Source organism: Vanellus vanellus (genome assembly GCF_965231255.1).
Source record: "Vanellus vanellus genome assembly, chromosome: 7".
Taxonomy (NCBI): domain Eukaryota; kingdom Metazoa; phylum Chordata; class Aves; order Charadriiformes; family Charadriidae; genus Vanellus; species Vanellus vanellus.
In genome coordinates this window covers 1,381,214-1,397,083 of record NC_138912.1, presented here as the reverse complement: position 1 = coordinate 1,397,083, position 15,870 = coordinate 1,381,214, and the positions used below count along the sequence as shown (strand labels likewise).

Sequence of the window (15,870 nt, the reverse complement as noted above, 5' to 3'; positions counted from 1 at the left end):
CGTATGCTCAGAACTCCAATTGATATTGGTGGAATTTGCATCCAGTCCATGAGCGGTAGAACTCTCTCTGGGTTTCTACCTCTCATGTAGAAACCATGAGACCTGCGCTATTTTACCCAATATTTCATGAAGTTTAGAAACTTACCCCCCCCCGCCCCCGAAAATTGGCTTAAAATATTTATTAATTAAAAAAGTTAAATATTTATTTATACAAATATGATGAGAAAAATCTCATGCAGACTTTTCACATACAGTAACACGACTGAAATCATAGCAGGATGATGGTTTTACAAAATAACTTCTTTCTCGGAACAGTGACGGAGAAGTGTCGCCACGGCCTGTGTGCCCGAGAACACCGTTCACGGTAAGTAGGAAGGAATTTCTGAAACTTAGAGTTTTCCTATGGAACATATGCCAAGATTTTCACACTCTTCACTAAGATTAACAATTAATATCTTATTACTACTACTCAGAGAACTGGACAGAGACGCGTGAACACCGGGTAATGAATTCCTGCGTACCACCGTACCTCTAAACACTTTATGGTAATGCATAAAGTTGCCAAAAGATTGCTTTAGATAATTCCCCTAAATGATGAAAATACCTTGAGATCGTTATGGATGGCATCTGCGTCTGCTTAATTACAAATCTGCATTGGATTCATAATTTGTGTATATTACAAGTAATTTGCATAATTAAAACAATTAAGGGATTGACATATCATGGCAATTAGAAATGCATCAAACTCTGGATGTTGTACAAAAAAGAGAGCTTCAATATGAAACATTAATTCTTTGAGAACAAAATATCCTTCAGTTTCCTGCAGAACAGCCTTCACAAATTCAATATATGTTCAATAAACTCTGTTCAGAGAAAGTTTTTCTCAGGGATATCCGCTTCCTCGCCAGGGCAAGTTGAACCCCGAACGCTTTAGCCTTCATTTGAATTTCTTACTGCAGTCCCAGCACGGACGTGTGTATTTATTGCCAGTTTCAGGAGTTTTTATCTCATTTTCCGTAGCCGTATCCTGTTTTCTTTGTCCCTCTTTTTAAGAAGAAGTATGAACTGATTGAAAAAATGCTCTTGGTCCTTCTTCTTCTGAACAAGGCGAAACCGCTGATCTCTTCCATATTTCTCTGCAAATTCTTTAAACGTCGTTCTGCAGAAAAGAGAGACATTTTAAAGCCGCGACTTTGTCGATCCCCTCTCAGTCTCTTCGACCTGGGCCTCACTTTCCACACGGACACTAAAATTGGGGGTTCTGGGGAATACGGGACGGTAACGCCCCGGGACGAGGCAGGCGAGACCATGCCAGACCTGCCCGGGCTCCGGGCTCACGGATCGGTCGGCCATAGTTAACTTCCATTTCTCGGTTGAGACAAAACCGGGTGATAGCCGACGGGACGGTTTTGAGTCATTAACACCGTATTTGCTGCAGCCCAGGTTACTGCGGCTTTAATCTATGCCTTATGGCCAGTATTGCAATAATTAGCCTAAAACAGAGCGGAGGACCACCCCCCTACCTGACTGCAAACACACGCTCTTCGACTGTCAGTAGTACACGACACCTGATGAAAACCCAGGCTAGTCTGATCTTTTCTAAAAACAGCAAAAAATTCACTGTAACTTTAAGCGATGGGCACAACGCAACTGAAATGCAGAGGCAGCTCTGCCCCAGGATTTCGTCGTCAGGTCAGCGCTTTCCCAGGCAAAGGCGGCACTTGATTGCGTGTCAAAATCCGGCCGGAGACCACTGCTGGTGCCTGCGTTTCTCGGAGGCTGTGGTCTCACAGTCAGCTCGACGAAAACGTTAACCGGTAAAACGTTCTCTGTCCTGGAGGCCAGCACGATTTTGCCCTCGCAGACCGACAACGTCATAGCTGGAGCCAGCGTGTAGCTGCTCCATAAGCCCAGAATATTCTCAGTTTTGGTGTAAAAAAACTTCTTATAATTATCGCTTCCATTGAGCCTGGCGGCTTGTTTGCATCTGTGTGTCTAGGCAGGTAGTGCGGTACGATTACCTGCATATTTTAGTAGAGAAAACTGTAATTTTTTAGTTCCAATAATTTAACCAGACTTATACTCTATAAATCTCTTTATACCCATATAATATACAAATGCTGTAGTGCTATCCTAAGCGCTGCATTCACCATTGTGCAGTTTCGGATCCACCACTTAAAAATCAATGTAGAAAAAAAAAAATCGTTGCCTTGAGTACTTTATTTTAATTTAGTGCTGTGGCATTAATACTAACTTTGTTAAATTATGTTCCCTTTCCATCAAAAAAGAAACCTAAATACAGTATTTCACTAGTTACACCTATATGCCTAATATGAATACGACTTAACATTCAGGTACTGATTTTCAATAGCTAATACATGCGTGTGTGTTCTATAATTATACCATATATATGCACATAAAATAAATGTCTTATGCAAAATATCACACGTTCTTAATGATAAAGAGAGAGAAAAAGGAACCGAGAGAGAAACGGTTCGTTCCCTTTCCCAGTAATACGACAAAATATTGTAAAATATGAGGGAGGAAATGTTAACGCAGCATTGTAACAATGGATGTAGAAGCTCTATGAAGAGTACGTTCAGCGTTAGGGCGTTCCGGGGCTGATAAGCACAGGCTAAATGAGAAAGCTTATCTTAACAAATCTTCATAAGGCAATGCCATACCTTGGCGATAACTTGGATTCTTCAAGGAGCTTTTTAAATTCTTCTTTGGCTAACAACAATTTATTTTTCTTTTCTTTGTATTCTTCTCTGATCCTGGTCTTGACAAACTGTTCAAATATCTTTCCAAGAAAAGGAAACAAGATACAGCATTTATTAACAAAGCCTTTATGGAATTTATGCTTGATCAAAGGGCCGTCACTCTCACGACCCACAGCTCTTATCTGCCCTCGGTACAGGCTGACTCGCACGCAGCTTCATGCAGCACTGACCATGTTCTCACAAAGTAAGTAGCTGGAAAAAGGCATGATTTGGACAGATAAGGTCTTCATTCAAACTCCAAGTGCAGCCTGCATCGAGATTTCCTGACTTCAGTGTCTTGCTCGCATTTTCATGCCTATAGCGTTGGTTTTGGACATCCGTACATCTGACTGCATTTATTTAGTTTGGATCTCGCATCTTTCCCAACTTGATGGAATTCCTGAAAACGTCTATAACGCTAAACATCAATATTCTGTAAGTCACCCCCCAAAAAAGCCTGAAGACCTTTCAAATCAGTTGTCAAAAGCCACGCGCCTACACGTGATCCTCTGTACACATACACCCGAAAGCTTTAATGTGTTTGGAAGGGTCGACAGCCTCCCTCTAGCAGTATCTGGCAGCTAAATATGCAGCAGGACGCTCAGCATCAGGATTTTTGGTGTCATGAAAAGGAGTTAAGGAGTTCGCTACACCACAAAATTCTGCCAACTGCTTTAACCACATTTTTAATACCAAAAATCCAGTCCTGCCGGTTTCACGCTCTAAAAAGTGTGGCACACTAAGTCATGGAATAAAAGGAGCTGCTCCTCAAAATGCTATTAGCATTCCCTATTCACCATCCTTTCCACCACAAATGACGTACATTAAATATGATTGCTACGGTTACTGCCGCGGTTGCTTTCTCATCAGCCATGAGGATGCACAGGTGCTAATCTACATGTCGTGAAAGCTGAAGCAACCAAATTACAACTGGTAGTTAGTACGGTATGTGGAAAAGGGAAGAAATAGCACTGGAAAAGTAAACATCAACAAACGGCCACGACAGAAGTACTACGAAAACCCCAGGAAATCCGAATATATCATACCGTAGGCAATTGCTTAAGTTGAGTGTAAGAGGAGACGGAAAAAATGGAACAACTAAAGCAGGTGACACCGTTATTGTTCACCTTTCTTGTATCAGTGAAGCTATTATGAAGGTAATAAATCAAAATTAATAGATAGCTCATCGTTTTAATACAGTTGCTCCTTTACCCTTCACTGTTCCTCACTTAAACGTAGCAGCATCTTTAAACTGTTAATAACTCCTTGGAAAATATTGGTAAGTAAGCTGAGCAAACCACAGATGTTCAATACAGATCGTTACGCTCCTCGGGCAGCGTAAGGGCACCCACCATCAGCAGGGCTTGCGCTCCTGGAAGCCAAACCCACCTTAACACGAGCTCATGTCAAGAGGCCGTTCCCTCAGAAGTCTGCGGATCAGTCAGAACGCTCTCCCTGCCCTTTCCACCCACCTGACCATGGGGAGAAGACAACTGCAGTACAGCCAGCCGTGCTCCAGCACTCCCTCCTCCCTCCTTCCCTCCCTCCCTTCCTTCCTCCCTCCCTCTCTTCCTTCTTTCCTCCCTCCCTCCCTCCCTCCTTATCTCCCTTCCTTCCTCCCTCCCTCCCTTCCTCCCTTTCTTTCCTTCCTCCCTTTCCTTCCTTCCTTCCTTCCTCCCTCCCTTCTTTCCTTTTCTTCCTTCCCCCCTCCCTCCCTTCCTTTTCTTCCTTCCCCCCTCCCTCCCTTCCTTTTCTTCCTTCCTCCCTCCCTTTTCTTCCTTCATTCTTTCCTTCCTTCTTCCCTTCCTTTCCTTCCTCCTTCCTTTTCGTTCCTTCCTCCCTTCATTTCTCTCCTTTCCATTCTTTCATTATGAGCCACTTTTCACCTCTGACCCCCTCCGCCATAAATTCATTTGCCTAATTTAGGCAGCCCCCAGAAGCTCGCTATCCGGGTGGCACAGGCAGCCTCCGTGAAGGCAAATGCTTCCATAAACCCACATAATGTCTTCTACTAATCTAAGTTGCGCTTCAAGAAGTACTTTCATTAAATCGGGCAGCTACTCTTGTCCGAGCCTCACTTTCTTCTTAAACTACTTCTTGGAGCACAATGGAGTCCAATTAAATGGAACTCCTCATAATGACTGTCTAGAAGTCTTAACTTAAGCGTAGTATCTAAAATGTGTTACAGACCTGGCACGTGCTCCCAAGCTTACTGGTCTTTTCACCATTTTGCAGAAGAGCACCCGGCGATCGCCCTCTTCCCCCTCTGCTCTGAGCCTGAATTGGTCACCCGCAGAGCCCACCTCCACCTGCCGGAGGGCTTCTACCTACGGGACTGCCAACCACCCGCCTCCCGTAACGCCTTCCCGGAGTATTAAATAGAGCCCCTAAACGAGGTCCCCCTCAGCAGTGCTTCAAGCACGTTATATTATGTGTATTCATGATGTGGTTTTATTGTATCATCTCCAAGGCTGATAAAATGAAAGAAAGAATACATCTTGATTGACTCATCAAGGTCTAGGTTCTGTCCTGGCTGAGTCCCTGAAATAAACACAAACCTCCCTGCTCAGTCTCCTTTAGCAGTATTTTCCATTCTAGCACTTTCTCTTACATTTTCATTCCCGTATTTCCTTATTGTTTTCTTTTGCTTTTTTTTTTTTTTTCCTTAGGACAGAAAATATTGGGAAGGCAGTAAATGAAGATGTATGTGCCCCGTCCCTCAGTAAATAACCAGAGGGAGCTCTCTGGAGAATCACAAGACAATATGGGCCCCGGTGCAATGGAATAGGAATAAGTCCATTTGTCATCGTGTTTATTTAAAAAATGGACAATTCCATATTCAAAATTCTTCCTTCTCCAGGATGACAAAAGACTGGTAAGGAAGAGAAATCACTACAGGATAGAAGCGTTCGCCTTCTCCGCAACATCCTTGCCTCTCGCCTACATTTTTCAGACTGGTCTGCAGCCCTCGGGTCCTTTTAGATCCCCCACTGCCCAAATATTAATAATAATTATTAATAATAATTACTGCCCAAATAAACAAGGCAGGAAAAAGCCCGCTTCCCTCTGCAGCTTGCCAGAAGGAGGAAACCCACCGGGCGGGCACCCGCCCCACTGCTCCACCCAGTTACGTCTGGCAAGTTTGGTTATTGCAAAATACAGCGGTAAACACTGCCCGACTCCTCGAAAATATTCTAAGTAATAAAAATGAAGTAGTCTCTCTACAATACTTAACTCATTCAGAGGGGAGACATTGCCCGGTGGCCGTTTCCCCTTCCGGAGCGCGGTTTCCCAGCGGGGGCAGCGGTTCCCCCACGGCGCCCGAGCCCACCGCTCGCCTCGGCGGGCAAACCCGCGCGCCGCCCCGCTCGCCTTTCAGCGCAGAGAGCGCCTCCGCAGGGGCAGGGCCCACGCCGCCACTCCTACCGAGAAACTCCAAAAGGGCGTTTTAATCTTAGGCGATTCTTTTCATCCCACCAAGATCACGACCCCGTTGCCGCGGTTCACCCGGGCGCTGTTCGCTGCCGCCCCGCCGCTGCGCCGGGGGGAACGCTCACCTGTTTACGCTCTTCTGAATTGAGCAGAAGGTAGCGCGGATCGAATACGATTTTGTGCAACTCTTTTTCCCAGGTAGAAAATGCCGAAACCTGTGAAGAAGTACACAAACGCGGTCGCGTTAAGGAATTTTAATAAGGATGCGCAAGAAGGAAATGTTCCGAGGTGAAGCCAGGGAGCAGCGCAGAAAGCTAATGAACCCTCCCAAGGATGCCTCAGAGCGCTCGGAAGTGGAATTTTAATCTGTTTCTGGCAATGCTCCGGTCGCCCCCACACCATTAGTATTGATTTGCTCTAGGACATCTCAGTGAGTATCTGGGAGACGCTCATTCCACGTTTTTGATGGAAATACTCCGTAGCAGAAAGGAAAATTCCCATTTTATCATCCCCTCTGTACAACAGAAGCATCAATTTCCATTTAAGCGATTATCTCAGCTTTAACTCCCCTCCTCTCCAGAACTTAAATTATAACCCAAATGAGGCCGTCAGCGCATGCAGACACTGAAAATCACCAAAGCCCCACGTTTTTGCAGTAAATGCGCTGCTTCCCTGTGACAGCACGGCTGCCACATCCCCGTTCCGTTGCTGCCCCGTTCCCGCTGCAGCCAGCTGGGGGACACTGGCCACCCGCCCACGCACGGGGACGTGTCACCTCCTGCGGAGGGTCTCCCGTCTTCTCCAAAACCCCCTCATGGCCAGCGAGCTGGAAGGACCACCAGGAACCGGCATGGGTCCCTCACGTGCCCAGACCCCTCTGCCCGGGACTTTTATGGAGCGACACTCTGGGAGCGCAAGCCTCGAACCCCCGGCCTGATTTCGGGACCCGGCACAACACCCCCGTTAATTAGCTTGTTACAGAAAACTCTGCGGTATCATAAAATATTCTGATCGCTCCATCTAATAACAAAGAAGAGTAAATTCACTAAAATAAGTATGTGAAGTATAATTAAAATAGAGTAATTAGTATTCGAACAGGAAAGCTGTGATGCAGCAAAGTGGGTTTAAATGGTTTTCCTCTTAGAGTGGTTAGAAATCGGAAAATTCGAAGTTCGGGCTAACTTTCTGGACGCGCAGCGGTTGAGGGCTGCCTGCTGCAGACGTCGCCTCCTCGCAGCGCGCGGGCGGCCCTCTGTGCCCACGCAGGCGGCCAAGTCCTGAGGTTTGGGGTTTTTCCCCACCAGAAGGGTCAGCAGCAGCAATCCTTCGTTTCAGGATGTCCTTCAGACTCGCTTTTGGACATCAGCTTTCTTTCCAGTACAAAGGCCACTTTGAACTCAAAGCTAGTTAAGCTCGGGCTAATTTATCACGTAATCACTCCTGTTTACGATTTTTTCTTTAGTAATCATTTAATTCCACGTACTGCAGACATAAACCTAAATTAAGCGTTGGCTACAGATATTTATAATTTAATTCTAGCTCCACGTGTCATACACTCTTCAGGTTATTCATTTCGGAGCTCTAAAAACGCACGTACAATATTAACATTCTGACTCATCTCCCAGCGTGTACTGTATCGTGGTCTTCTTCCCTACTACGGGACGCTCAACCAGGGAACACGAGCACGGGGATGGTGGGGGCGGCATCTCCTCCCGGAATACACAATGACTTCGGCAGCCCGCTATCACCGCCGAGGAACAGGGAAAGGGATCGGAGCTGCTCACGGGTTTCCAGTTCTCACCCCCTGCTCGTTCCCAGTGTGCAAAGTAGAGGGAAAAACCGCGCCGGGAAGGGGGGTTAGGACCCCCCGGCCCCTCTTTTTTCTCCGCAGTATTAAAAAGGTAATATCTTGAGAAAAAATATCATTTGGAATCCTTAATAAAGTCTGGTTTGGCCAACGCCGTCCCAGCAAAGAGAAGAATCTCCGAGAAATGCAGCCGGGAGAATTCGGGTGTTTCGGCGCCGTGGCTGAGAGGGAGCCCGAAGAGGCCCGGATTTTCTCAGGGTTTTGTGAAAATTTTTGAACTTTCAGGAGGATATCAGAGATTACATTTTTACATCGGAAAACGGGCCACAGGCTTAAGAATAGTGCCATTGTCTTGGAGGTACACCCAAATCACGTTCTACTTTCAAAAAGTTACGATATTCTTCTGTTGATATAATCTATGTAGGAAGACTCAGAAGCACACTGAAGAACTCGGTCTAGTTCAAGCTCTTTGTAACACCACCAAATAACTTCTTGAGAAAGAACATTACAAGGAAATGGCAGGAGATGTTTGCTTAAATAATCGGTTTAAAATAACGCTAATGGCCTCACCCCAATTTCAAGCGATGCCGACCAGCTGAGCTAACCAGCGGCTTCTCTGGACATTGAAAAACTGCTTAGGGCAAAAGTGGTCACCTATTAGCTATACATTTTTTAAATAATAGCAGAAGCAAACAGTATTTCTTACTGAATTTCTTACTTTTATGAGCAAGTCTGACTCTTACACTGGAAACACACGAGGAATCCTATTACAGAACATCCTTAATACTTTCAAATTTTGACTTACTGTCCCCTGACTTAAAATATTCCAGCAGAAATCTTCAACACGTATTCATTTATGGCACTTCTGCATTTTTTTAAGCGTAAATAAAAAAATGTATTAATAAAGCAGGTCTGGCGTGGAGATAATTTACTGTTGAGCTTCTGAAGCTCTAATTAGCTACCTTTAAACTCCGCTGATTACTGGTGATAAATTTTATGGGCTTTACTGTCTTACAACACACACCTTGGATTTTTTTTCTTTACGGAAACTACCTGAACTTCTACAGAAAACATATCTGCAGCGTGTTGGAGGGAGGTATGAAAGCTGCATACACCACTCCATTATAAACCATTCACATTCGCAGGACTGGGGCCCAAACGTGTTATGCTTATTAATTCCATTCACGCTCAAAATCATCAGTTCTCTGGAAGAAGGGACACCGTGAGGTGAACTTTTGCGGAGGTGATTTTATGTATATAAATAAAAGCATCTTAAATTCCTCATATTGTCGGTGGTCTTTACGTGGCCGGTTCAGCGCAGGTTTGTGTGTGCTGCCACGGAAAATCAGTCAGGATGAAGCTCTTTACAAAATCAGTCACTGGATGCTATTACGTGATCCATAATTCGTGTTTCGCTCTCGGTCATGAGGCTCATAGCACTGATGGGTTCTCTCTGTAAATTTAATTTGTGCTCCATCTATCGACTCGATAGATGAGGTCACGGCAAAATGGCTGCAATGGCTCCGCGCCCTCCCATGACCCGTACCAGCGCCGCAGCCGTGGGAAGGAAGGATGCTCCCGGTGCTCTCGCCCGGCTGGCCGCGGGGGGGCCACCGCTTCAGGTCCCCGTTCCGCCCAAAGCCCCGGGCACCCCACGCTCCTGCCCTCAGCCTCAGCCGGAGCCTCCAGCTCTCCCCAGGGAAACCCGAGGACCCTCAGGGAGGTCCAAGGGAAAGGGTGGGTTATCTTAACCCTCCTGAGACTCCAGTATGTCCTTTCCTAACAGACAGGGTGGATTTCGGATGGCCAGTAAGTGAATTTGGGTTCCCACTGCTGGGATCGTTGGAGTTTGCGGTGATGAAACCTCTCCCACGTGAAAAAAGGTGAGGAGCTTGCCTGGAACCTGCTCTGGCAGGGAGGTTGGACGAGATGACCTCCAGAGGTCCCTTCCAACCCTGACCACTCTGTGATTCTGTGTTCCTGAGCCCGGCCCTGTCCGCCAGGTGATGTGCATCACACATCTTTTGTTCCCTGCCCACCATTTCTGGGGTTCGCGCGGGACCCCCGGGATGGCGTGTGGCACTGCCCTGTGCTGGAAGAGCTCCTGCCTCTGCCGACCTTTAGGTCCGTCTATAGCGATTTAGTCACAGCTGCACCCGCGAAGGGCTTTCAGCTCTGCACAGCCAGGCTTGAGTGGACGGCAGCGCGAGAAAAGTCACGGCATCACAAACCCAACATGGTTAATAGACAGAAAAAAACCCCTCTCAATAACTCTTCATTTGACTGCTAAGTGACAGTCACGACACGATTCCTGCAGCGGTCATAGGTGGTGCCCTGTTTTCATAAATGGCGTGTGTCAGCGTGAGCCAGCGCGTCTCTTACCCCTCTCTCCAGAAGCATGTCTCGGAAATGAGTGATGCGCTCTTCTAGGGGAGGCGTGACCTGAGATGCTGATGTCTCCTCGGTTTGCTCCTCCCTTTCAGCCTTCCCCTGCTCAGCAGCTTGGGAATCTTCTGTTCTTTAACAAGGAAAGATAGAAAATAGTTCAGTAATTGTCAACTCGGGAGGGGATTTTCAACCCTCTCCGGAAAAGCCCCGCGGACAGCCAGGGAGCGGCCGAGGAGAACCGACCCAAACCCGCAGCTCGTTATTAAACGGCGGAGCTGCCGAGGGACCCCCGACAGCTCCTTCTGAGGGAGGAAGGCCTATCGGGGTGATCAAAGAGGGACTCAGCAGCCAAACACTGCGCTATATTTCAACCTACAGAACAGTGACAGCTTTATACAAAATTTGCCAGGGAGTGGAGACTTTAAAGCAGTGACTGAAGAGACTCATCTTTTTTTTTTTTTTATTATTTTTCTTTCCTCGTGCTTTTGTGCCCTCAAACTTGAAAGTCGGCACTAATCTTTATTTTATGTTCCCATGCGCCCCACGAGCTCCCTCCTAAGGGGAGTGCTCCGGCCATGCATGGCATGCACAAACCGCAATAAAGCACCGGCGAGGAGCCTGTCCCGTGTCACTGCCAGAAGGTCTCTATTTATCCCGGAAGGCTTTTTCCAAGATTGCATCTGATTAGAATAAATAGGTGTTTTCGAGAAAATACTGACTGCTTATCGCCTGAGCCCCTCTGCTTACAAGACCCCCTGGATAGAGGCGCGTACGTAGCACCGCTGTGCTCATTGCAGGGACGAAGGACGGTTTAGTGCAAGTTGCAACCATAAAGTAGCAGCAGCGTAAAGAGGGATGTTCTCCTCAGCTGCAGCCCTGCATAACCAGTGCCACCACTGGAGCGGAGCTGTTTCACGCCAGATAAATCACAGAATCATAGAATGGTTTAGGTTGGAAGGGACCTTGAAGACCATCCAGTCCCCCCCCTGCCCTGGGCAGGGACACCTCCCCCCAGCCCAGGCTGCTCCCAGCCCCGTCCAACCCGGCCTTGAACACCTCCAGGGATGGGGCAGCCACAGCTCCTCGGGGCACCCTGCCCCAGGGGCTCACCGCCCCCACAGTCAACAGTTTCTTCCTCATATCTCATCTAAATCTGCCCTCTTCCAGTTTGAAGCCATTCCCCCTCGCCCTATCACTCCATGCCCTTGTAAACAGTCCCTCCCCAGCTCTCCTGGAGCCCCTTTAGGCACTGGAAGGGGCTCTGAGGTCTCCCCGCAGCCTTCTCTTCTCCAGGCTGACCCCCCCACCTCTCCCAGCCTGTCCTCCCAGCAGAGGGGCTCCAGCCCTCCCAGCAGCTCCGGGGCCTCCTCTGGCCCTGCTCCAACAGGTCCATGTCTCTCCTATGTTGGGGGCTGCAGAGCTGGAGGCAGCACTCCAGGTGGGGTCTCCCCAGAGCGGAGCAGAGGGGCAGAACCCCCTCCCTAACGTCTACATCATTTTATCAGAGTGAGAGACCATCAGCACTGTGGTCGCCCAGCGCTGGGAGCCAACACCTCTCCCGTGGTTCGGAGGGCTGAGGTTTGCCCCCGCGGTCCCTTGGCGTCTGCAGGGAGAGGTGGAGGAGCCGGGAACGTGGCGGGTGGGCAGGAGGCTGCGCCAGGAGGTGGTGGGGTTGGGGATGGGGATACGGAACGCCGGCGTTGAGAGAAGGTGGCCAACTCAGAGCTGCAAACCAGGCTCCTGCTCTGGGTCCATCCTGCTGTTTCTCAATGCTCTGAGCAATGAGTGGGTTCAGTGAAAATTAAGGCTCTTTCTGGAAAGATCAGGAGCCTTAGAACGATCGCGAGGTTCAAGTGAGGATAATGAATATAAAGCGATGTGCTTTTTAGCCTCCTACTACACATGACTGCATGTTCTACTGATGTCATTTTCACCACTACGGAATAATACTTAGTTTGAAATTTCAACAGGAAAACACTTTTTTGTTTCTAAGCAAATGAATTAGATCAGCATGTAATGTGAGCCCCAGAGTATTATCTTCCTTCTACAAATAATTACATTACACTTACATTTATCCTAAAATGATGCTGCATTACTACTGATTTGAGAGATCAAATTGGTGTTCTTCACAGAATGACACTGACTTTTATACTGTAATGGCAAATTTTACTCTGTGACATGGTCCATGAAAGGCCCAATTCAATTTCTGGTACACACAAAGAGCTTTTACAAGCTGAAACAGAGAGAAATACAGCGCCGCACTCCACCAGCCGAGCACCAGAAGAGCCCCTCTTTCCATCAGTCCTTCTCACGCAATTGAAAATGATGCTGCAAAATCACACAGACTTCTTTCTCATGCCCAAAATGGCAACAAAGAATACAATTTTCTTTAGCAAACACTACAATAATCTGCACAACAAACTATGTGACTCCCTACTCAGAAGGACGCACAGGGGCAGCCCACTAGCACAATCTCGGAAGTCTGCAAATCTCAAAACGGATATGGCGCTGAGACTTTTTTGCATCACTGGTACCCACAGGAATGAGAAGAGGCAATGGGCACAAACCGCGACACAGGGAAATCCATCTAAGCAGAGAAAAAGTTTTTTTTTCACTGTGAGGACGGTCGGGCACCGGAGCAGGCTGCCCAGGGAGGCTGTGGGGCTCCGTCCCTGGAGATGCTCAACCCCTGCGGACAGGTCCCGGAGCCGCCTCCCGGGAGCCGGTGGGACAGAGCCCCCCACAGCCCTTCTGCCATTCTGTGAAGAACCCCCAGAAATACTAAGTTTCTCTGAAGATTGTTCTTCTTTTGTACAGGGTACAGTCAGAGCACGGCCCGAGTGTGAATTTGACTTCAGCATTTTTTAGCAGTTCCATTACACGCCAGGGAAGCGCAGTGGGAGAGCAGGCTGGGCAGCCCAGAGCTCCCGCGCCCGCAGATACGGCGACCCAGAGCGAACCTCTGCGCGATGACCCTCCAGTTGAATTAGAGAGAACTGTGCTGGAACTTTTATGGAATTAGACCTCAGCATTAGCACCGAGCTTTCTGCATAGCAGATGATTTATTGTATGTCAAAGGAACAACATGATTTCCTAAGGAACTTAAATTAAATAAAACAGAATAAGGAATACAGCATACTTAAAACAAACCCTGAAAGCATGCAACACCTCCTTCTTCAGTTATACTTAACCTATTCAATGTAGGAAAACATTCACTGCCTTCGTATGCAATTATTAACGGGGATATGGCAGCAATATAAATAGTTTTTCTGTCCGTCCAGCACCAAAACGGAAATTTGTTTCGTTTCCTGTACGGACAAATCTGGATTCAGTCTGGAGCGAGCAGCACTTTGTCCATTCCCAGGGACAACAAAGCAGAGGACACAGAAAGTCAGATTTGGGCCGTGTACGTGCGACTGGGAGGATGAAAAGCTGCTGCTGTGTATCCCCTTCTCCAACACTCGGAGCTTAACCAGTGCTTTAACAGACTCCACGTCTTACGAACTCCCCTTTTGCCGTTTATGGCACGGAGTAACTCGGCAGCTTTCCCTACAGGGAATTACGGGCCACGTTTTTGGAACCGCTTCTGCTTTTGGCTGACTGATTCAGGCACACACAGATGGGGGCAACTGAGACCCACCGCGCTCCGAAACGAGACTATTCGTTCCGAGCACCGATGGCAGCGGCGATTCTCAGCGCTGCGCCCACAGCGTGGCCAGGTCTCGGCTGCGGCGCCGGGACCCCCCGCTGCAGGACAGCCGCGGGGACGGTGCGTCCCCCCCGCCGGGGGGATGTGGCAGGCACGTTCGCGAAAACAATCTTGGTATAGCAAAAGAGTTCATGCATGACTTTCAGCCCGAGGATAACCAAATTCTACTTTGAAACGAAGAACCTACAGTATTTTACTTTTTTATGTCATGAACTCTTAGCTATAGTCTAAGATTAATCCATTCAAACAGGCACTTAGACTGCATTTCTCTGGTAAAAGGTCAGTATTTTAAAGGTCCAGCCACGAACCTCTATATTCCGCCGTCGTTTCAGGGTACAAAACAAAATGTCAGGAAATCCTTACATGTTATAAAAGAGAATTTAAAATTCAAAAACAGCTGTAGAAATCACATAGTGGTTTGGGGATGCGTGTTCTGCTGACAGAAAAATAAACTCTTTATGGCTTTTTGGTGACAGGTCAAACTTCTGGGGAATTGGGATCATCACAATGAAGTCTGAGAAAACGCTGTGTTGTGAGGGCAAATTCTACTTGATTCTTACGTGAATATCCTTTCCTAGGACTAAACGTCCAAATACAGCAAATAAGAATTGGTCCCTCCTAACCTAAAGACTTATTTTAAAATAAGTTAAACAAAGATAGAACTTAAGATAGGGTTCTTCGAGCTTTAACTCTCCTCTCAATGACTATCTTGCCACAGAGTCACAGTACGCTATAAGTTGTATTATTTGTTATACCGTAGATATGTGAAGCCCAACATAAAGACACCTGATGACATGAACAGCGGGTGGTACACGTTTATGCCCACATGCTATTTAACTTTGGGGGCATAAAGTCACAGCTGAGAGTACTTTGTGCTGCCTCTGACTCCAAAGCGCTTTTCAAGGCCCAGAGGATGACTCCCCATCCCAGGAACGCGCCTCTCCGCGCCAGATGCCTTTGCAGCACCGGCGGAGACCGCAGCCGACGTTGCCGGCAGTCGGAGGTGATGCCACCACGCTGTGGGATTGCTGTCGGGATTGCACTTTTAGCTGCACGGCTGCATGATTTATGCTTATACATGTACATATACGTATCTCTGGCTGTGTAAATAGAAAGATGCTGCAATGCAGAAAGGCAGCAGAGGCACGCAGCGGCTCCGTGACGGGCGGAGATGGCCCAGCTTGAGCTGCGTTTACCTACTTGCTTTGGGGAAAAATTTATACCAAAATGTATTTCTGTGAGTAAATAAAAATAATCACAGAATCATAGACTGGTTTGGGTTGAAAGGGACTTCGAAGACCACCCAGTGCCGCCCCCCGCCCCGGGCAGGGACACCTCCCCCCAGCCCAGGTCGCTCCCAGCCCCGTCCAACCCGGCCTTGAACCCCTCCAGGGATGGGGCAGCCACAGCTCCTCGGGGCACCCTGCGCCAGGGGCTCACCGCCCACACAGGGGAAAACTTCATCCTAATATCTCATCTCAGTTTCCCCTCCTCCAGTTTAAAACCATTCCCCCTTGTCCTCTCACTCCATGCCCTTGTAAAAGTCCCCCCCCAGCTCTCCTGGAGCCCCTTTAGGCACTGGAAGGGGCTCTGAGGTCTCCCCGGAGCCTTCTCTTCTCCAGGCTGAACCCCCCCACCTCTCCCCGCCTGTCCTCCCAGCAGAGGGGCTCCAGCCCTCCCAGCATCTCCGGGGCCTCCTCTGGCCCCGCTCCAATAGGTCCATGTCTGGACAAATTCTGCAAATATATAAAAAGATGGTCCATATTTGGGTC

At 48.0% G+C, this 15,870-nt stretch overlaps 1 protein-coding gene across 1 annotated transcript in view; it reads right to left on the bottom strand.

Annotated features, from left to right (window-relative positions):
• Positions 1-1,002: 1,002 nt before the first annotated feature.
• The window catches only part of TCERG1L (transcription elongation regulator 1 like), a gene marked incomplete at both ends in the record, with an annotated part of 100,635 nt that continues 85,767 nt past the window's right edge, over positions 1,003-15,870 (bottom strand). Inside the window, 4 exons of the mRNA XM_082486561.1 lie at positions 1,003-1,159; positions 2,685-2,803; positions 6,320-6,409; positions 10,384-10,519. Coding sequence (XP_082342687.1) covers positions 1,003-1,159; positions 2,685-2,803; positions 6,320-6,409; positions 10,384-10,519 — 502 coding nt within the window. The remainder of the gene's footprint in view (positions 1,160-2,684; positions 2,804-6,319; positions 6,410-10,383; positions 10,520-15,870) is intronic.